Source organism: Myotis nattereri (assembly GCF_964212035.1).
Source record: "Myotis nattereri genome assembly, chromosome: 6".
In the NCBI taxonomy this organism is placed as follows: domain Eukaryota; kingdom Metazoa; phylum Chordata; class Mammalia; order Chiroptera; family Vespertilionidae; genus Myotis; species Myotis nattereri.
This window is the reverse complement of record NC_138081.1, coordinates 90,200,706-90,223,515: the sequence shown is the minus strand read 5'-3', so window position 1 is coordinate 90,223,515 and position 22,810 is coordinate 90,200,706. Positions and strand designations below refer to the sequence as shown.

General features: G+C 53.5%; 1 protein-coding gene across 1 annotated transcript; it reads left to right on the top strand.

The window, feature by feature from the left end:
• Positions 1 to 2,746: 2,746 nt before the first annotated feature.
• On the top strand, positions 2,747 to 21,287 carry ZC3H12D (zinc finger CCCH-type containing 12D; the record flags this gene model as incomplete). The annotated part of the gene is made up of 5 exons (XM_081093598.1): positions 2,747 to 3,115; positions 11,977 to 12,116; positions 15,754 to 15,988; positions 19,147 to 19,253; positions 20,512 to 21,287. Exons 1-5 carry the CDS (start codon positions 2,811 to 2,813, stop codon positions 21,285 to 21,287), a joined length of 1,563 nt encoding a protein of 520 aa, XP_080949724.1. The 5' UTR covers positions 2,747 to 2,810.
• Positions 21,288 to 22,810: the final 1,523 nt, after the last annotated feature.

Below are 22,810 nucleotides of genomic sequence, written 5' to 3'. Positions count from 1 at the left end.
GGCAAGTGGGATTTGGGGTGTGTCCGAAGAGACAGTCTATCTTTTTATTCTTATCCTTCTGCATTGTTTCGCATTTTCACAGTTAATTTATTTTCATGATTATGTCTGTATTCTAAGATGCTTTTTGAAAGATGTCGGCCTTTGTGAGCAGATGAGAGAGGGACCCAGTCTGTCCAGAGTGTCCCATGGGTTTAATCATCTTCTTTATGTAAACATCTGGCTGCAGGCCCCCATCAGCACACCCCTCCCCACAGAGGTGTGGACCACGCTTGAGGGGAAAGGATGGCATTTGGATTAGGACCTTTTAGAGGTTCGGTATGGACTCAGTTAATTGCTCGGGAAAGCTGAGCCAGTGCATAGAGTTGAATTTGTGTGCACTTGCTGGGCATAGAATTTGCCAGGGGGATTTTTCCTTAAGCCGAGGAGCTGTATTACTTTACCAGGATGGCCATAACAAAATACCACAGATCGGGCGCTCTTGATCATATATATCTACACTAATAAAAGAGAAAAATGGTAATTGGCGTACGGCGATACCGTTTTCATTGGCTAATCAGGGCTATATGCAAATTAACTGCCAACTAAGATTGGCAGTTAACTGCCAACAAGATGGCGGCTAATTTGCATATGTAGGCACAATGCAGGGAGGCGAAAGGGAAAGCAGGAAGAAGCCCCCTGCCACTGACAGTGATCGGAAACCCAGGGGGGAGCTAAGAGCTGGGGGGCAGGGCAAAGGCGGCCCCAGGGCCGCCTTTGCCCTGCCCCCCAGCCATGATGGGAGAATCAGGCACCTTTGCCGCCCTGGCCAGTGATAGCAGGAAGTAGGGGTGGAGCCAGCGATGGGAGCTGGGCACAGTCGAAGCTGGCAGTCCCAGGAGCTAGGGGTCCCTTGCCTGGGCCTAAAGCGAAGCCCACGACCGCGGCGCCCCCCACTGCCACTGCAGGTCCCCACTGCCCGGGCCGGACGCCTCAGCCAGAGGCGTTAGGCCTGGGCAGGGGCGGAGCCTGCAACCGCGGGGAGTTGGGGGTCCCCTGCCCAGCCCTGACACCTCTGCCGGAGGCCTCAGGCCTGGTCAAGGGGCCGATCCGGTGATTGGTGATCGGAGGGTGATGAGGGTCAACTCCTCTGGCCGAGGCATCAGGCCTGGGTGGGGGCAGAGCCGGGGATTGGGGAGATATGGTGGTCCCCTTGCCCAGGCCTGAAGCCTGGGTCAGAGGCGTCAGGCTTGGGCGGGGGGTGGAACAAGCGATCAGAGGGAGATGGGGGTCCCCTGCCCAGGCATGATTCCTGGGCCAGAGGCCTCAGGCCTGGGCGGGGGCCAGAGCCAGTGATCGGGGGGAGATGGGGGCCCCCTGTCCAAGCCTGACACCTCTGGCGGAGGCGTCAGGCCTGGGCAAGGGGCCGATCAGGCGATCGGAGGGTGATGGGGGTCAACGCCTGAGGGCCCCCAGTATGTGAGAGGGGGCAGGCTGGGCTGAGGGACACTCCCCCCCCCCCACACACACACACCAAGTGCACGAATTTCGTGCACCGGGCCCCTAGTGTGTGTGTGTGTGTGTGTGTATATATATATATATAATTTGTTATGTGTTATATGTTATAATAACATTTTATGTAATAATATATGCTATTATGTAATATTTTATTTATTATTATGATTGTGTCAATGCTGGGGGCTGGAAGTCTGAGATCAATGTGTGGGCAGGGTTGGTTCTCCTGAGACCTCCCTCCATAGCTTGTAGATGGCTGCCTTCTCTTTGGTCTTCCCATAGTCTTCCTTCTGTAGCCATCTGTGTCCAAATCTCCTCTTCTTACAAGGACACCAGGCATATTGGATCAAGGACCTCTTTTTAACTTAATTACCTCTTTAAAGACCCCCATCTCCAATTATTTTTTTTAATCTTCACCCAAGGATATTTTTTCCATTGACTTTTAGAGAGAATGAAAGGGAGAGGGAGAGACAGAGTGAAACACTGATGTGAGAGAGACACATTGATTGGTTGCCTCCCACATGTCCCTGATCAGGACCGGGAATCTGCAACCCAGGTACGTGCCCTTGACTGGCATCAAACCCGGGATCCTTCAGTCCGCAGGCCAATGCTCTATCCACTGAGCCAAACCAGCTAGGGCCCATTTCCAAATTTAGTCACATTTTCAGGTATTGGGGCTAGGGCTTCAAAATATGAATTGGGCCGAGACCGGTTTGGCTCAGTGGATAGAGCGTCGGCCTGCGGACTGAGAGGTCCCAGGTTCGATTCCGGTCAAGGGCATGTACCTGGGTTGCGGGCATATCCCCAGTAGGAGATGTGCAGGAGGCAGCTGATCGATGATTCTCTCTCATCGATGTTTCTAACTCTCTCTCTCCCTTCCTCTCTGTAAAAAATCAATAAAATATATTTTAAAAAAATATGAATTGGCATGGACCCAGTTCACCCATGACCAAGCCTCAGAAGCATTTCTTTGGCCCCTGTGCCAATGTCCCCAGTCCTGGGGGCCTTCTCAGCGGCCCTGGGTGCCTCTGGCTGGGAATCCTTGCCAGGGCGCTGTGCAAGCAGTGTGATTGCACCTGTGGCTCCCCAACCACACCGAGCAACTGAAAATCCCCGAGGGGGCCAGGCGTCCTCAACACGATTTCCTGACAGATAAGGCACAGAGGGAGCGTAGTTCATTTGCCCTCAGTAACCTCACAGCCAGCCAGGCTGCCCAGAAAATGCCTAATGGATGCTTTTTCTCTTTAGCTCATGCCGGTGGGGCTCTGCCAGGAGAAAGCCGGGGGCAAGACCCTTGCCAGGGGCCTGGCTGGCACAGCATGGAGCACTCCAGCAAGATGGAGTTTTTCCAGAAGCTAGGCTACGACCGGGAGGATGTGGTCCGGGTGCTGGCGAAGCTGGGCCAGGACGCCCTGGTCAACGACGTGCTGCAGGAGCTGATCCAGACCGGCAGCCGCCCCGGGGCCCACCCGAGCAGTGCTGCACCCCTGCTGGTCCCCAGGGGCTCCTGTGGGACCCCGGACTCCATCCAGCGCGGGCTGGGGGCCGATCCTGAGGAGGAGTGCGGAGACCCAGCCAGCTCCTTGAGACCTATCGTGATTGACGGCAGCAACGTGGCCATGAGGTAGCTTTCCTCATTCTGTAGCGGGGGGGTGGGTCGGGGGGGCGGTGGGGGGTGGGGTGGAGAACTGTCCCTCTGTTCAGTGGTTTGGTCCAAACAATGTAGGGCCCATGGATGGGGCTTTGAATCCTTTTCCATCGCTTAGTAGCTGCGTGGCCTTAAGTCAGTCACTCACCCTCTCTGAGCCCCGCTTTTTCCACCTGTAATGTTGGTATGAAACCACCCTAGAAGGGAGCTGCATGAGATGCTAAGGACAGTACTTGGCACACAGCAAGGGTTCAACAATTGGCTGCTTTTGTCACATTAACCCCGAGAGAGCCCTCTTGTGAGGAAGGCTGTGGGTGATTGGGGATGAGCGGCTTCTTGTGGGGAGTCTGTCCCGCATCAGTTGTGTGATTCTGGGAAAGCTTGTGTTTCTCGTTTCCTCTTCTGCTTCCCTCGAGGGTGTGAGAATCACATGGGAAGATGAACTTGAACTTCGTTGGAAGCCCTCTGGTGGGGCTACGGGGTGGGGTGTGGTTCCCTAGCTCCGTGTGAGAGGTAGCTCATGGCCCCAGGCTGCAGACATGGTAGTTAATGTCTGGGTATTGGCACCTTCCCGTGTTTCGGTGATGAGAGCGACAGGCCCCGCCTTGTTGTTTTTCCTGGTGAGGCCGAGTTCAGCTGTGAGAGAATCTCTGCAGCCTCCCCCACACTCCCCACTGGGCTGGGCGAGGAGGAGGCCTTGCCCACACAAGTGCATTATCCTACGGCTTGGCTTGGTGACAACGGGGCAAAGGGCAGAGCCATAGGAAATCAGTCCCTCACAGCTGCAAATAGATAGGCTTCCCTTTTCCAAAGCTGAGCTGCGGGAGGGGATGGAGAAGAACTGTGTTATCAGCAGCACTGGAGGTGGCAACAGCACACCCTTTGGCTGACAGGCCGAGTGGGGACTTGGCCTCCCTTGGCATTTGGAACTGCAGGACCCAAGGTTGGAATGGCTCATCCCAAGATGGTCAGGCCTCAGGGGCTGCTCCTGCATGCCCTGCCTGGTGTGTGTGAGTCAAGCTGTAGCTGGAGGGGGCTTCCTAGGCTCGATTAGATCAGAGAGGGTAACGGGAGCCCTTTCTCCAGGGCTCAGGAGCTGGTCCTCGGGGGTCGATTACATTCTCCTGCAGGCTCCCTGCGAGCCTGTGAAATCCTGTTTAATGCAAGATCTCTGGGGAGTTATGGGATTTTTAGGAATCCAGTAGGTTCTGAGGGTCCTAGAAAGAAAGTTTAAGGGGTGGTGAGAGGGGACCCTGGCCTCCTTCTGATCAGGCCTTTCTCCCTCTGGGCATCAGTAGAAATACAAGATGATGTCACTTACATTGCAGACCTTTCCAGGCGGGAGGTTTTGTGAGCTCTGAGAGTCCAGATCAAAGGAGCAGAACGGCTGTGGGACACAGAGTACTTCAGGTGCCCCAGGCAAGTGCAGGCATCTCTCTCTGGGGACCGGACGTGTTTTAGGAATTGTTCTGATAGGGGGGTGGTGGAGGGTTTTCTTTTGATGAAAGTCTCTGTTACTGCCTGGAATTCAAATTGGAACCGCATCCTCTGTTTGCACATGACCATGATGTGTCCTGGCTACATCCATTTAGTCCCACCCTCGGCCCTCCCGTTGTGGCAGTTTCATCCCTTCAAGCTCAGTCTGCGAGTTACAAATGCAAACCACCTCTCAGGCTATCAGTTAAAATGTGTCAGACACGTGCTGCCTGAAAATCACCCCAGTGAACCAGAACACATGCATCTGTGTGTGTTCTCAGCGTGTGTACATACGTGTATGCACACACACAGGTCTACACATGCACACACATCCCCAACTCCCTGCAGCTCACTAGCTAGGAAACAAAGGTCGCATTGCACAGCCACCCCCCGACAGGTGGGACTTGACCTGGTCTAAGGCAAGTCTGGGGGAGAGTGGGGTCTGAGGTGCAACTCCCTCTCCTACAATAACGCTGAGTGTGTCCTCCAACCAGGCTTTCAGCAGGACTAGGCCCCAGGCCCTGGCAGATCCTCAGGACAGATCCCAGAGCGGGGCTCGCCCTTCAAAGGGAACGGATGGCTGAAACCCCACGCGGTGTCTAGTTATTATCTTTTGACCTCAAAACTCAGTTAACCTCAGAAGCATGGTTTCTCAAAATTCTCCTTTGCTGAGGTTTTATAGTATGGCAGACCTTGTCATTCTGTGTGTGTGTGTGTGTGTGTGTGTGTGTGTTTTAGTTACCTAAATAGAAATCTGTATTTTAAAACATTTTATTTATTTATTTATTTATTTATTTAAGCTGTAGGTTTTATAAATATACTAGAGGCCCAATACATGAAAATTCATGCAAGAGTAGGCCTTCCTTCCCCTGGCTGCCAGCACCGGCTTCCCTCTGGCACAGGGACCCTGGCTTCCCTCCTCTGGCCGCCCGCAGGCACCCAGGACCCGGGCTGGCTTCCCTCTGGCCTCAGCTTGGTCAGGAAGGACATCTGGAATGACATCTGGAAGACGTCTGGTCTAATTAGCATATTACCCTTTTTTAAAAAATATATATATTTTATTGATTTTTTACAGAGAGGAAGGGAGAGAGATAGAGAGTTAGAAACATTGATGAGAGAGAAACATCGATCAGCTGCCTCCTGCACATCTCCTACTGGGGATGTGCCCGCAACCAAGGTACATGCCCTTGACCTGAATCAAACCTGGGACCTTTCAGTTGCAGGCCGACGCTCTATCCACTAAGCCAAACTGGTTTCGGCAGCATATTACCCTTTTATTATTATGGATATATAAATATATTTCAGAGAAAAAGGGAGAGGGAGAGAAAGCTAGAAATATCAATGATAAGAGAGAATTTTTGATCGGACTAGAAGCCCACTGCACAAAGATTCGTGCAATAGGCCTTCCTTCCCCGGCTGCCGGCACCGGTTTTCCTCTGGCACCCGGGACCCAGGCCTTTGGTCTGGCCACAGTGGAGAAGTCAAGCCTCTTCAATCTTCAGTCTTCAGTCTTCACTCCAGCCGGAGCCGCCAGTCTTTGCTCCGTGCCTGCGTATGCAAATTAACTGCCATCTTTGTTGGGTTAATTTACATAGTCATCCTGATTGGCTGGTGGGCGTAGCAGAGTGACACCAATTTGCACTCTTTTATTAGTGTAGATGCCTCCTGCATACCCCCTACTGGGGATCAAGCCTGCAACCCGGGCATGCGCCCTGACTAGGAATCAAACCATGACCTCCTAGTCCAAAGGTCAAAGCTCAACCACTGAGCCATGCTGGCTGGCCCCAAGTGCTTTTTTAAAAAGTGGGAATGTATTTGCTCAAAGCACATGAGAGCCTGGCCTGTTTTACAAAACACAGACTGTCCTCAAGTCATTTAAATAGATCCACACCACCTTCATCTCCTCGTAACAGCAAAGGGAGTCCATTGGCTCTTACAAGCAGGACTGACGGCCTCATTCACATTTCGTAAGTGATAGGTCAACTTCAGTGAGAGTTCTAAGTTGCAATGTCAGGAGTGCATAAGGCAGAACCTGAGAAGCCAGGCCTCATGCTTGCCCCATCGTTTTGTATTTCATGAGAAAACCAGGAGGTCCCTGTGATGTTGGAAAACTCTGTACCTATGCTGTCCATTGGGTCGCCACGTGTCGTTTGTGGTTACCTGGCACCTGAAATGTGGCTGCTGTGACCAAGTAGCTGAATTTTAATTTTTTGCATTAGTTTGAATTGAAGTGCAAATAGCCTCATGTGGTGAGTGCCTCCTGTGCAGCTCCAGCCTTTCATCTTCCCAGCTACGTCACCTTGGTGGGAATCACCTCTTTTGAGTCCTTTTTATACAATTAAGAGGTTAGAATAAATGATAATCTTTTTTGTTTTAAACATATTTTATTGATTTTTTACAGAAAGGAAGGGAGAGGGATACAGAGTTAGAAACACCGATCAGCTGCCTCCTGCACACTCCCCACTGGGGATGTGCTCGCAACCAAGGTACCTGCCCTTGACTGGAATCAAACCTGGGACCCTTGAGTCCGCAGGCCGATGCTCTATCCACTGAGCCAAACCGGTTAGGGCTAAATGATAATCTTAACTGGTTTTTCATCGCTAACATTCTAAGATTCAGGGTGATTCTCTTATCCATGGCTTGAAAGAAATGAATGCTTTTTTATAAATAAAGGAAGTTTTCTTTTTTGGCAGAGGTTCAGAGAAAGTAAGTAACTTGCCCAAGGTCACAGAGCACTATATTCCAGGCTCTGGATTCCATGCTCTTGCCAAAGCCCTATGTTTCCTCCAGCACCAGGTACCTCTGCCTTTCCCCATGTCCAGTCTTGGAAAGGGTCTCAGGATGGGAGACCCTGACCCCAAGGTTTTTATCCTGGGCCAGGGCCTGCCCAGGTGAGCCCGGACTTGGACTTGTCCACTGCAGGCAGGATGTGCTAAGCACCTCCCCAGGGGCCCAGGGGCCTCCTACAGGACTGGTGCCAGGGACGCTTCTGCTGCTGCTGCCAACCTTCAGAGGGCCTCAGGGCGCCGAGGTGCATGGCTTGGTGGCTCTGTTGCAGACTGACAAGTCCAATCCCCACACCTCCATGGGGTGTATATGTGCATGTGTGCGTGTGTGTGTGTGTGTGTGTGTGTGTATGTACGTGAGAGAGGGCCATGTGAGTTGAATGCCTGAATCACTATATACCTGGCCTTGAGAAAAATGCCCGGCAGGTTTTAAAAAGAAGGCCGCTTTCATTGAAAGCAGATGGAAAGCTGCCCGTGGTGATTGGGAGGAACTCACGTGACAACCGCCACAGGCGGCAAGCTCGCCCGGTAGGCAAATTTAGCAGAGGCGTGATTTGAAGGACTTGAGCTTGGGGGAAATCCACCTGATAATTTCACATCCTCTTACTGCCCCAGGCAAGGGTTTCATTTGACTGTGCCCTCATTTGGGGGTACGGGCTTTTGGTTTGAGGTGCTGCTGTTGACGTTTTTGAGCTGTTAGACACCTCAGCAGAATCTGGCTTCTTCTGGAGGAAGGCATCTTCAGCGACAGGGCTCAGGTCTCGGTCAGGCCCCTGTCAGTGGGTTCCCACGCCGGGGGCAATTCCCTCTGACCAGCCCCGGCCTGCGGTTCCGACCTGAGTCTGCATGCATCCTCCCATTGGTAAGATGGGGGTGCTCCAAACAGCCCCCTGCCTCTCCCTCTTCCTTCAGACCTGAGCCGGGGTGATCCCTGGGTGAGAAGGGTTGTACCTCCAGGTTCAGAGTGTTTACAACTTAACCCCAAATACCGGACAGTGCAACAGTGGCGCCCTTCCCACGTTACACCGCGAGGCCTGTGCTGAGCCGCTCACTTCTGCAGAGACTTTGGTGTCCCAGTGAGATCGTCCTGTCCCTGTTCCTGGCTACATGCTAACTGTGGCTGCCTCATGCGTGGCTGTCATGTAGGCAAAATTTGTCTCAGGCACCAGCCCATTTCCCCTTCCCACCCTCCCTCTATTCAAAACCTGCCCCTCCTCTTCCCTCTTCCCAGGGCCTGGCTGTCAGCGTGGTGCCTGAGAAACTGGCCCACAGTGTCCAGTCATAAGCACCAAAGCCCCCTCCCCAGGGCAAGATGTTCGCAGCGAGTAACTCGGGCTCCACAGGAGCTGCGGTCTGGACCTCAGGGCCGGGGAGGGCCAGGGATAAATGGAATAAATGGAGACGGGGAGGAAGCAGTTGCAGCCCAGCCAAGGAGGCTCTGAGATCCGCCAGATCAGCGAGCGGGCACTGCTCTGCTTCAGTTCCCTCAGGGGTAAAACGGGACGAAGGTCACTTCCTCACGGGCTCGTTGTCACAATTAGGTGCGGTTCCCGTGCCGTGTGGCCTGGCACACAGGGCTCTCCACGAATATTAAAAGTGAGCTCCCAGAAGCAGGGTGAGGCCTGCCTCGCTCCCCGTCTCGAGCCCCAGCAAGAGCCTCGTTGAAGCCAATACTCACGCACTGATGCTGAGTGGGTGGACGAAGCACAAACGGAGGGTGCCTTTGGTTGGGTGCTGTTCTCTGTAGGTGGGAAGTGGGCTCCCGGGGTGGCCATGAGCTTCCTTGCTTGACTGGGGCCTCTGCTGGCTCCTCTTAGAGACAGATCCCCATGTGAGGAGCTGGCTCCTGCTATGGCATCAATCCTGCGATTGCCCAGAGCTTTCTGTGGCCAGAAATAGGGCAGCCATGGTGGCATTTTGAGGTTGGTAAACAAATGTGGCAAGGATGGAAACGCAGACCATCTTCACATCTCAGAAGAGACCAAGGCTTATGAGGGGAGGTTGGAGCGGGTGTGTGGGAGTCAGTCCTGCAAAGCAATAGACCTGAATGAGGGTCTTCTGTTCCTCAGAGACAAGCTTGGGGGTCTGGAGGGGCCTGGGGATCAGCTCAGACTCCTCTGTGAACGACCCCTCCTCATTCTCCCTCCATCTCCTTTTTTTTCTCAACTTCCACTGGGAGGAAGGGGCTAGCTTTCCACTTCCTCTTCTTAGTGATTATTTTAACCAGACAGCTTCACTGATATTTTCTCTGGACTGTTTGCATAAGCCTCACAGCTTGGCTGCAGTGGCCGGAGGGCTATTTTCTCTAACCTGGAAGACACCACAGATCTGGGCCTGGTTCCTGGTTGTCACAAGAGCTAAAGGAACTGAGAGTTCTGAGCCTCCACAAAGGGCGACTTCCAATACTGGTGATTCATGTTTCCAAGCATGCCCGTTCCCTCTTTACAAACCTGAACCTACCCTCATCCCCTCCAAGAAGATAGCAGGAGAGGCCTGGGACCAGAGAAAGCACCATCATGTCATCCTCGTCTGAACACGGGGCACTTCTCAGGCCTGGCCTCTCAGGGGAGGGTGTGCGTGTCATGGTGACCCCTGGCTCCCCAGGAACCTAGCCCTGCCTCCTACCTTCTACAACTCTCTCCTTTGTTCACTCCACATGCTTCAGTCACACTCTCCCTTTTTGGTCCCCAAACATGCCACATCTTCCCTGTATCCGGGTCCTTCCAGCCAACCCTTCCCTCTGCCTGGTTGCTCCTCCTCCCGCTGCTCATAAGACCGTTCTTCCCAGTCATTTACTTATTCAACTCATTTTATTAAGTCCTTACCAAATATCAGGCACTGTGCTAGGCCTGGGAACTCAATGGGGACCAGAAGGAATGTAGGATTTAGAGAAGGGAAGACCCGGTTCATCCCTCATCTTACCAATGGAAGGGTGTATGCAGACTTAGGCTGGAACCCAAGGCCAGGAAGGAGATGTCTGATGCTGTGAGGCCTCATACTCAGGATCTGACAGAGTTCAGAGGCCAGGGGATGCTTTCCTGAGAAAGCAGAGATAAAGCTGAGACCTGAGGGAGGAGGGGACTGGCTGAGAGGAGAGGAATGCCTGGCGAGCAGCTCTGTGGTGAGAGGGGAGGAAGGTGCACGGGCAGGACAATGGCTGAAGGAGGTGCAGATGGCTGAGCCGGAAGCAGGGAGCACCGAGTGATCTCACCTCGAAGCCAGGCGTGTCCCATCACTACTAAGTCTAATTGGTTTGCATTCCCAGTATCTCAAATCTGTCCACGTATCTCCTCTCCAGCAAAACACCGCTGACCTCCATCGACTAAGCCTGCGGGTTGTTTTCGGCCTCATTGGTCCCTCGCAGCAGCATTCGGCTGCCTCCCTCCATGGCCTCCACTATGCGGCTCCCTTCTGGTTCACGTCCTTTCTCTCTTCTGTAGGACTGTCCTCCTCTGCCTGTAACCAGCTGTTGAGTTCCAGGCTTCCTCCAGTGCCAGCTCTAGGCCTTTCCCTCTCCCCAGGCAATCAGGCAATTCTCTCCATGCGGTGGCTCCTCTGCTGCTTAAATACAGATGACCCACACATTTCACCCCCCAGACCTCTCTTCTGAACCCGAGCTACTTACTTAACATTTCACTGTGAGGTCACAAAGGCTCCTCCAACTTAGTATATGCCCACGACCAAACTTAGGATCTTTCCCTCTAAGCTCTGTATTCCTTCAGAGTTCCCTGCCTCAGCAAAAAGTCAGTCACACAAGCCAGAGATCTGAAGCATCCTCAATGCTTTCTTCTCTCTATCACCCTCTATCCGATCACCATGTTTTGGAGATTTTACCTTTTAAATAGCTCTCAAGTTCACCTACTCTTCTTTACGCATCAATATCTGCTCAGTCAAAGTCACCATCCACTTTGCCTTGATGACTACAATAGCTTCTTAACTGGTACCCAACACCCACTCTTGCTCCCTTCCAATTTAGTGTCCTCTGTGCTGCCAGATTGAACTTCCTGAAACATACTTCGGATCACATGATATCACATCACATATACCCCAAGTCTTAAACCCTTTTATGACTTCTCATTCCTCTTAGGAGCAAGAAAAATCTTCAATAAAACTTGCAAGGCTCGGCCTGGTCTTGAGCCTCTTCTCACACCACCCTGTCCTTCCTGCCACCATTGATGCCTTTGGGGGAATTTATGGGGAATGTTGGTTTCCTTGCTTAGACCTGGGGAGCCCAATAACATAGTTACAGCCCTCTCTTAGGGTGAGAGTATTCTGCAGATGACTACCCCCATCCAGCTTATGTTGATCTTTATTAGCTTCAGTTAATAAGAGAATCTGGTCTATTAATCCTGGGGATGCACACGTCTTAGAGCCTGAGACCTTCTACAAAGTATCAGAAGCTACATGGTTCCAGTGAAGAGACACATTTTGTACAAAGAATGAACTACATTTTTAAAATGTAGGTTTGTCTGATTCCCTCTGATTATGAGACTGTGATCCATGATATTCCCAGGGGAAATCACTCTTTAGAAACCCTTTCTGTGTCTTTACGGATTCTTTGTTTTCCCATTGTAGCCATGGAAATAAAGAAGTCTTCTCTTGCCGGGGAATCCAGCTGGCTGTGGACTGGTTCAGGGAAAGAGGACACACCTACATCAAAGTTTTTGTCCCATCCTGGAGGAAGGACCCCCCGAGAGCCGACACCCCCATTAGAGGTATGCTGGCGCCGAGGCGTGCTCACAGGTCCTCTGCACTGTCCTCCGGAGTCCTGCTGCTATTGTTTGCAGGCAGTGATCTACAGAGCTGTTTGTCTGATGAAGCCTTCCTGAGCTCCATGCAGGCACTGACTGTGAGTGCTCACTGCCATGGCCCTGACACCTGGCACTGAGTAGGTGCTCTCTATGCAGTTGTTGGATAGATGAATGAACAAATGACTTCATCTTTTAGTGTGAATGATTAAGTGCCAAAAATAATTGTGTTTTACAACTTTTAACACTCTGCAGAAAGATTGGATCTGCATCCCACCCCTCATAGAATCTGAGAGAGACATTCATTCAGTCTGGTGATATTTATTTATTGAGTCCCTAGTCCAGTCTCTTCATAAACACACACATACACACACACCACAAAAGCACAACAACATTTGTTCTGACTTAAAAATAAAGGACACTGGGACACAGGGAATTCTTCATTTTTAATTCTTATATCATGTAGGTTTATTTTAAGCTACAAAAACAAGGCTTTGTTTTTGTTTGGCTTTCTTATAACAAGAAGTCAAATGCTAAGGCATCAGCCAAGTTGATGGTAGGGCTGACTTCCTGGTGATTCTGGGAGATTTCTTTGACTTTGTCTTCCAGTCTTTTTCCCAAAAGCTTTTGTTTTTAATTCCATCGATTACCAATTGCTTCTACTTCTCTTAATTAAGGATTCTCTCCTTAATTTTTAAATAAAGTGCTATTCTTGTCTTAGGGATGCAGTATATCTCACTATTTCTGTAATAATTCTTTACTATTTCTATAGACTGTCACAAATTCTCTTTAGTTCCATAAATCATATTTTTTTTCTGTAGTCAGCTCTCTTTGTTCTCTTCTATCTCTCTCTCTCACTCTCTTTTTTGTGTTGTTAGGTCTTTTCAAAAGTCTGGTGATCCTTTGGTTGTCAGTTTATATCTATATAATAAAAGCCTAAGCAATTGTTACAATGGAATGACCAGAACGCCGGTCGCTATGATGCACACTGACCACCAAGGGGCAGATGCTCAATGCAGGAGCTGCCCCCTGGTGATCACTGAGCTCCCACAGTGGGAACACCACTCAGCCAGAAGCCAGGCTCACGGTAAGGAGCAAGGGGTCCCGGACTGCGAGAGGGATGTCTGCCTGCCGGCTTAGGCCTGATCCCCATCAGGTGGACATCCCCCGAGGGTTCCTGGACTGCGAAAGGGTGCAGACTGGCCTGAGGGACACCCCCATTTCAGTGCATGAATTTCGTGCACTGGGCCTTTAGTTTGTGAATAAAAAACCAGATTGGTTAAATAATGATCTATCTATATAAATATCTATGTGATTGCCATGGGCTTTCTCTCTTAGTATGTGGATCTTTCCCTGAAGGGCTGGGCTGACCTCAGGTGGTGACGGACAGATTTCACCCAGCATACCCTGCAGAGCAGACAGGCAGCTGGGCCACAATGATGATGGTCTTACTCTAAGAGGTCAAAGGCCACATGGGAACTTCCTCTTCCTAGCTGGGCTTCATTTTCCTTTTGCTTAGGCATAGGGAAAGGGTGCATGCAGCTGCCCCATGAGTAGCCCTTCGTTAGCCATCCTGACTTCCCTCCCTCTCCACGTGCCTGGAGCTCCACCTCCACTCAGCCTTCTGTGCACGTCCTGGCCTATGGCTCCCTCTGCACATTTTGCATCAGTGTGATCCAGTCTGCTTTCTGTCTTCCTAAAATCTGTCCAAATCCTGGGTTTGCTGCTGTCCCCAAGACATTTTTAATGTGATTGGGGATCCCCTGCCCTGTTGTACTTCTTTGCTGCCATTTCAATGGGATTATGAGAAGCAGGGGCATAACCACTTGTGTGCAGCTCTCCATCATGAACTGGCTACCCCATATTATTCTTTATGGTCTGAACATGGAGAATGGTGGCTTTCAGCAGTTGTGTAATATTTAAATCGAGTCTGGGTAAAGCGTAGGGAAATCATTTTGGGGTAGGGAAGGAATTTTTAAACAAGCCACACACATGTGCAATGTATGGGAGAAAGACTCATAAATTTGACTACATTAAAATAAGAGCCTGTGTTCATTAGTGGATACTACAGAACAATAAAATGAAAAGAGCAGCCTCAAACTGGGAGAGGCTGTACATCACTGTTCCTGATAAAGGACTACTATCCAGAATCTATAGAGAATGTCTCCAAACTAATAAGACAAAGAACCAATAGAAAGATGAAGCAAAATGCATAATAGGTCTTTCACAGAAAACATAAATGGCCAATAAACATATGAAAAGATACTCAATCTCATTAGTAACTAGAGAAATATAAAATAAAGCCACCACAAGAAGCCACTTTACGCCCACCAAATTGACAAAAATTCAAAAGCCTGGAAATGCCTAGTGTTGACAAGGTTGCCTTAGCGCTGTGCTGGGTTGTTGGGTAGTAACTTGGTATACCCACTTTGGAAAACAATTTGGCACTTTTTTTTCTATATAATTTTATTTTATTTTTATAAAATAATTAGTAACTTGGCACTATTTTGTAAAGCACTTTTTCCTACAACTCAACCATATCACTCCTGGAGATACACTCTAGAGAAACCCTTGCATTTCTGCACCCAGAGACTCACGTGCGAAGCTGACAGCAGTGACCATGTCACCATGGCCAAATCTCACCAACACAATGTTAAATGAAGACAGCACGTTGCACAAGAATATGTACAGTTAAATCCACTGGTGTAAAGTCTAGAGGTTCATAATCACATGGAAAATAGTCCTTTTGGGGGGTACATATACTAGTATATGCATCTTTGAAAAGTGAAAGCAAGGGAATTCTAAACAAAAAGTTCTAAAGATTGGGTTGTCATAAGTGGGCCAGAGAGAGATGCCAACCGGGAGGGGCAAGGGGGACCTCAAAAGCACGGGCCGTGTTCTCTTTCTCAGGGAGTGCCTCATACTCGGCATTTAAAGAAACGATTTTTTTGTACTCTGTATGCTGAGCTTATCCAGTCTACTCACGCGGAGGCAGGAGGAGTTACTATCTTCATTTTATAAAGGCTAACACTGAGGCTCAAAGAGGGGAGAGGGGCCTAAGCGCTGGAGCTAAGGCCAGAGCCCAGGCTGTAGATTCTGAATCCTGGACTCTTCCCTTGACATTCTTGTGGCCCTCAGAGCTGTCATGTATGCAATGCTCCATCCTGAAGGTGTCCCAGCAGGTTCCTGTGTCTGCACAGTGGCTCTCCGCTAGGGGCCCAGGCAGCAGCCTTTGAGGGGGATGCCAGGATCCTAGTAGCTCCGAAGGCATTGCCAGGATTCCAGTTGTAATGTGAATGTCTTTCTCCCGTAAAGACCTCTTGTGTCTAAAGTGACTCTTTTCTGTTGGGTACCATACTCTGGACACCTCATGACTCAGGCAGATAGAAGCCAAGAGCCCCTTGACCTGGGCAGCTGCCTTATTCTGCTCCAGACCTCCCCGATCTTCTGATGTGCTGGGCCAGAGGGCGGGGTAGGCAGGAGTTGGCTCAGAGGGGACCCCTGAGTTGTCAAATGTGCTCCGTGATCTCAGGATGATCTTAGGGGGGAGGGAGTCATTCTGAGAAAGCCGCCACATGCCGTCTCCCGTCCCTGTGGCCCCCAGAGCAGCATGTGCTGGAGGAGCTGGAGCGCCAGGCGGTGCTCGTGTACACCCCATCTCGCAAGGTGAATGGCAAGCGCGTGGTCTGCTACGACGACCGCTACATCGTGAAGGTGGCCTACGAGCGGGACGGCGTCATCGTCTCCAATGACAACTACCGTGACCTGCAGAGCGAGAACCCCGAGTGGAAGTGGTTCATTGAGCAGAGGCTGCTCATGTTCTCCTTTGTCAACGACCGGTACGTGGCGGCCGAGGGTGCCTGGCACGGGTGGGTTGGGGTGACGGGAAGAAAACCACTCCCACTAGCCTAGGCCCCGCAGGGTTTGAGGTCCCAGGACACCAGGCCAGAAGCAAGGACACCAGGCCTGGAGACAGCCGATCCGAGGCACCCTCTCCGCTCCCACAGCGGCACGGTCTCTCTGTGCTTCGGGGACTCCTCTCTTGTGTGACCCGCTTTCTCCAACAGGGCTGCTTTGGCCCTGCTGTCCATGACCTTGTCCATGACCTTTCTGTTCCCGTGTCCACATCTAGCGGACCCGGCAGACAGCCATCCAGCAGGTGGGCCAAGCATGGGCTTGGGGCACCATACAGTTGTGTTTTTCTCTTTAAAGAATGTAACACTTTTAATAAGAGCCCTAAAACAGTCATGGGGGAGGGAGGATCTGGACTTTGTTCTACTTCCTTTCACTGTTTTCACCTTTTTGTTGTTGTTCTTTTAAATCACATGGGGGAGTGGGCAGCATCTTCCACCATCTTGGAACTGACTCTGTCTCAATGCCTCTTGGTTGAAATTTTCAAGAGAATCTGCTTGGTTCATCTATCCCTTAGGTTGGTTCTTCTGGGTCAGGTCCATCTTAGACTAACCAGCTCCACGAGGGTCAAAAGGCACAAACCCATGAGCAGGTGCTGGTTAGCGAGGGCCCCTAGACTGAGCTTAGCTGGGGAGGAAGCGATGGCTGGTCCTCAGCAAATGTGCTCAGGCATGCCGAGGGCCCAGGCGAGGCGCCTGGCAATGTGGGTGTGGGTGTGAGACTAGCATAGGGCAAGGCCGTGTGGGGAGGGCACCGCTGGCTGGGACTTCACTCCCCCTTCAGTTTCTGTTCCAGGCAATGATCGATCAGGCCTCATTCTGGGCTCTCCAGCTGGCTTTTAGGAATTGAGACAAGCCCCTAGCTCTGTGAAGGCAGGCGCTGCATCTTATGTGCCTTGGCTCCCGCCATAGGCTCTCAGTAGCTTGCTGCAGAGGAGTGAGGGAGTGGCTGCCGTCTGGGAAGGGAGAATGGGGAGAGAGGAGGCACATGGCAGAGCAGTGCCTGACCCTGAAGCTGGGGAGGTAGTGTGGTGTGGTGAGAAGGTCCGGGACTTTGGGAGGCAGGAGGTATATATTTTAAATATATTTTTATTGATTTCAGAGAGGAAGGGGAAGGGAGAGAGAAACAGACACATCAATGATGGGAGAGAATCATTGATTGGCTCCCTCCTGCACATCCCCAGTGCGGGGATTGAGCCTGCAACCCAGACATGTGCCCTTGACCAGAATTGGCCTGTGGACTGAAGGGTCCCAGGAGGTGAGGTTTTAAACTGAAACTGTGCGATTTACAGAGCGTGTGTCCTGGGGAAATCACTCAGTTTCATTCAGCTGAACATTCTTTACCTTGAATTAATGTACTTGGATTAATCAGATTTATATCTGAGATGGTTTTGAGGACGGGAGAGAATTGTACCCTGTTATTCTCAGGACAGGGCAGGACACAGTGCAGCCAGGGGACGCTGTTGCCCCCATTACCGCCTGGCACAGAGGTGGAGGACCCTCCCGAGCCCCAGGGCAGATGCTGGCAGCAGCTCCCTGCAGTAGCCCCCCTGGTCACTTCCACATACGCAAGGCCAGCGGCTCCTCTCTCCGGCCCAGGCCTGGAGGAACCTGGCAAGTCTGGGCACTGTGGGTTCCAGAAAATCCTCCCTGAGGTCTGACGGATCATGGCTGCCTCTGGCCTGGTGACAGCCTGGGGCCCAGGCCAAGTTTTTTTTGACACACAGGCCTCTGCTAAGGGTCTGCCAGAAGGCTGCCTGGCTGCCAGAGGCAGGGCCTGCCCGCTGCCTGTGGGCGAGGATGCCCACCCCAGTGCCCTGGGCACGTCCGTAGGGCCCTCTTGGCCCAGCTAGCAGCTGCGAGGCCGGGAGAGAGCAGGAGGTGAAGCCTTTGGGAACTTTTAATAACCGCAGTGGGCCGCTCCCTGGATTCTTGGTCAGGGCCCAGCTCTGAGAAGCTGGCTGTGTGGCTGGGATCTGAGCTGCGGACGCTGCCCAGGGATCGCCCAGCTCCTGGCCAGCCTGGTGGACGTGGTCTGCAGGATGGGACTTAAGCATGACCCTTGACTCTTAGGGGACACAAACGTGTAAATACAGGCCCTCTGTTTAGAACCCACAGCCCCTCCAGCGGAGCCTTTCTGTGACTTGAAAGTGTCTCCTGGGAACAAAAGTATTCATATAAAACACTGGATGGCGCTAAACCAGGAGAGCTTTCCTTCTCAGGAATGTTGTTTTCCCCTTTGAGCTGTTAGCGCCCTGAGGTTGCATTCCCTTCCTTGTTAGACTTAATGCCAGGGGGAGGGGAAGGGGCAGGTTCGGGGCAGGGTGGGGCAGAGAACATGGCCTGGGTCAGGCAGTCCCGGGAGCTGAGACCAAACCCACCCAGAAGCCCGGCTTGGCAGCGAGGGTTGGATCTGCACAGAGGTGGGGTGTGCAGGCCGCACCTGGGATCCGCAGCTTTGCTGACTCGCCTACGGGTGTTCCAAACTCGCTGTTCACGTTAATGCCAGGCTGTGGGGGTAGCTGCAGAAATGGGATCTGAGCCTCAGGGACTCAGAGGACCAGGGCTGTTTGTAGCCCCACGGAGGTCTCTAACTTTCTCTGTTGAGGGCAGGGGAAGGCAGCTCAGAGCCGCTTTCAGAGCAGGGTTGGAGGGGGTCGCAAGAGCAATTATGCTTCAATTTGAGTAAATAAAATTCACCCAGGGCCCTGTTAAAATGCAGGTTCCCGAGCAACTTGAGATTCGGATTGAGCGTGTCTGGTAGGAAGCCAGGGACCTGCATTTGGAAAGGAGTTGCTAGGTGGTTCTGGTCCCGCTGGCATGAGCCTCAGCAGGAGAGACTCTTGGCGGCGGCCCAGGGGCTGCTCTCCAGGGATCCGAACTGTGCTCTGCACGCGCGCAGGGCGAGAACGGGCTGTGCTGCTTCCACACCCTGTGCCACCTGTGGGTGCGGGAAGAGTGCTGGCTGGTGAGCCTGGCCCAGGCCATGCCAGGGGCTGCCACCCTCCTGCTGGGCGCTCGCCATGCAGGTGGCATTGTTGAGTCCCTGTTGGTCTTGCAGTGGCTCCTCTGTGCTTGCTTTCCAGGTTCATGCCTCCTGACGACCCCCTGGGCCGTCGGGGACCCACCCTGAGCAACTTCCTGAGCAGGAAGCCAAAGCCCCCGGAGCCCTCCTGGCAGCACTGCCCATACGGTGGGTGACACCCCGCGCCCCCCCCCCGCCCCCCCCCCGGGCCCAGTGCCGGGCCTTGCGTCTCGATGGCAGTGTCCTGACGGGTTATTGTAGGAATGAACTGACACCTGGGCTGCCTGTTGCATGGGAGTATTTTGGGGGGTGGATGCAGGGGTCACACCTACGACAGAGCTGGTCCCAGAAGCAGGGAGGCTTTGTGTCCCCCAGGCTTCCCTTTATCAGTCCCTTCACCTGGCACCTGGCAGGCTGTGTCCCACCCTGCCCGCCATCCCCCACCCCTGGGCCCTTATGTCCGTTAGTCAATGCTGTCATTAAGAGGTAGGGATTCTGGCTCAGTGGTTGAGCTTCAACCCACGCACCATGAGCTCACTGGTTCAATTCCCCATCAGGGCACATGCGGCTTGATCCCTAGTACAGCGTGTGCAGGAGGCAGACAATTGCTGTTCCTCTCTCATGGATGATTCTATATCTCTCCCTTCTCCTTCTCCCCTCCTCTCTCTAAAAATCAATTAAAAAAATTAAACAATAAGATTTAAAAAAATAGTGAGGGATTTTATCCAGAGCCCTCCAGGGTGCCAGCCTCCTAGGCAGCGTTCACTAACTTGCTTGGAAAGTTATCCCAAGTCCCCAGGCCTTGGTTTGCGCGCCCATGGACGTTCAAAAAGCCTTAGGTGGCAGGGAGAGTCATTTCATGTTAGAATGAAGGTGAAACACAGGCAGGTTGATGCATTCTGCTCCCTTTCACTCTCAGAGGTGCCCAGGTTGTGATGATAAATTATTTGATCACCTGTTAGGACAGTATGTAGAGAGAGGACAATGGTTAACGAGGAATGTGAGCAAGAGGAGGAAACCGGGCAGCCCTGGAGGTGCATCCTATGCCACAAGTACCCACTGTCCACCCACTCCCGAGACCCCCTATCCACAGGGTTCCTGGGAAAATGGAGACTGAGGTCGAGGGGTGGAGAGATTTGGTCCCACTCCCTGGCCAAAGGGAGCTCCCAGGCAGACACCCCCCTGGCTGTCACCGGGGTTACTGTGCCCAGCGCCTCTACCCCAGGGAGGCGGGTGCTGCACCCTGGGCATCCCTCCTGCGCCCCGGGCCACGCCACCCCACCTCGTCCGGCCCCATCCAGCTAACTGCATCCTGGGCGCTTTCCGTTAACAACATCCCAGGGGCAGCCCGCCGCACCCGGCACACAGCCTCTCCCGCCCGCCCGAGGTCTCACCCCGCGCCCTCTCTCCCCCCTGCCCCTTCCAGGCAAGAAATGCACCTACGGCATCAAGTGCAAGTTCTACCACCCGGAGAGGCCGCACCACACGCAGCTGGCGGTGGCCGACGAGCTTCGCGCCCAAACGCGCACCTGGCGGGGCGCGGGCGCCGACGAGGAGCGACCGAGGGCCCGGGCCGAGCAGGGCGGCCCCCCGAGCGCCCCCGCCGCCACCTGGCCCGGCCCCCGGGAGCCCGGTGCGCGCAGCCTGCCTCCGGCGCGGCGGGGGGCCGACGTGGCGGGCCTCGAGGGGGGCCTCTCCCGGCTCGCCCTCCGCGACGACCCGGGCGCCTTTGGGGCTCCCCCTCCCGGTCTCGCGCCCCGGCCACGCCGCCCCGATTGGGTGGCGCCCGCGGCTCCCCTGTCCCTGCCCGCTCCGCCCGGCCTCCCGAACCCCCAGAGCCAGTCGGGCCCGCTGGCTCGGCCCCGGCCTGGGGACCGCCTCGGGGACCTGCAGAGTGACCTGCTACCCCGGGGGAGGCCGCCCACCGACCTGTGGGCCCTCCAGCACGGGGCCGCCCGGGGCCCGGGGCGCTCGGCCTGGGCGGAGCTGAGCTGGGGCGAAGGCGCCCGCTGGGGTCCTCTGGGGTCCGCGGCCAGCGCGGGGGACGCGCGCGCCCGAGCGCGCACGGAGCTTTGCAGCATCTTCCCGCCGCACCAGGTGGACAGCGTCATGGCCCTGTTTCCCGCGCTCTCTGACGTCACCAGGCTGCTCCTCCTCATCCAGAGGTTCCGCAGGTCCGACGCGCCCGTGGGAAACCCCTAAGGAGCGAGCCCCAGCCCCGGCCGGCCGGGGACGTCTCCACTTTGCCGGTGGCTGCCCGCTTGCACCTGGCCAGCCCCCTGTGGGGGCTCCCTCTCCTCCGCCGCAGCCTCAGGGGCACCCGGTGACTGTTACCAAGGACGCCGGCTGCTCCGCGTCCGGCCGGGGAAGGCGGCTACCTCCGTGCAGGGCGTGACTTCTCTTGTCTGCAAGCTACAGCCCCTCGGCTCCCGGGGCGTGTCTGGAACACTCCGGGCTGTTTCGTCCAACTGCAGTTGGGATCCACAAATGGGTCACACGGTGCATGCAGGGGTCACACCAGCAAGGGAGTGGAGTAGGAAATGTCGCGCACGCCCCACACCATCAGGCTAAGCACAGGAAGCTCGCTTGTTAGCTAGGCGTGTGTGTGCCGTGTACCCATGTAAACTTAGTATGGGTCATGGGCATGGGTGTGAGAAATCCGGGTAAGTGGTCTTGAATCTCATTGCATCAGATCATGTTTGAAATATGTGGTCAGTTGGCCAGTGGAGGTTTTGGCATCTGGAGGTTTTCCTATGAGCTGTTTCTCTCATAGCCTCATGGGGGCAACGCAGAGCCCTAGCCGGAATGGTGGGCTCCACTGGCCACTCTGAAGCTGTGTGCGTGCCTGCTGGTCTGTGGAGGTGCGGCGGGCATGTGGTCCTGAGGCCCAGCCTGCTGGGCCTTCACCGCCTCCACACAGCGCTCACACATGCACACACACATGCACACACACATGCACACACACAGGTACACACACACACACACCATTTGACTCAGAGATAAGTGGTCCAGCAAAGGACCACTACTGGCCGAGGCTTCTAAACCACCCCTCCCAGCCCAGGCCCTTTTGCTCAGAAACCTCCAGGTTGGTCAGAGGCGCGCGGGGATGAGCCTCAGTCATGGAGGCGTATTGCCACCTTGCACAGTTCCTGCTTTCCCAGCCAGTCACTGCTTTGAGTTTTGGGCAGAAGTGGTCCACGCACTCGCAATGGACGAGAAATGACAATGGCAAATGATGTTGCCCGAGCATGGACCTGTGCCCTCGGGCATCTCTGAGAGGTGTCTACCTGTTCATTCTGGATTACAATCCAGTTCTGCAGGTCTCGTCTGATTTGTTCCTAAAGGGACTTGGTGGCGTGGCTATGGCAGAGGCAGTGAGGCGCCTCGCAATGGAAAGCCAGCTGCCAACCCCTGCAAGCTTCCCGCAGACTGGCAAGAGCAAGGGACACTCTTCTTGGTGCGTTACTGGCTGCATTGTTGGCGTAGCCCAGGGTGCACCCTGGGAGAATGCGCTCCTGGCCTTCTGATTCACGGTCAGAGCCGCCACTGGAGACACCGTGACGTGCCTGCCTGTGATCCGTTTCATCTTTTTAAAAGTTTTAGCTTTTCATTGATTTCAGAGAAGGGAGGAGGAGTGATAGAAACATCAAATGATGAGAGAGAATCATTGATCAGCTGCCTCCTGCACTCTCCCCACTGGGGATCGAGCCCACAACCCGGGCATG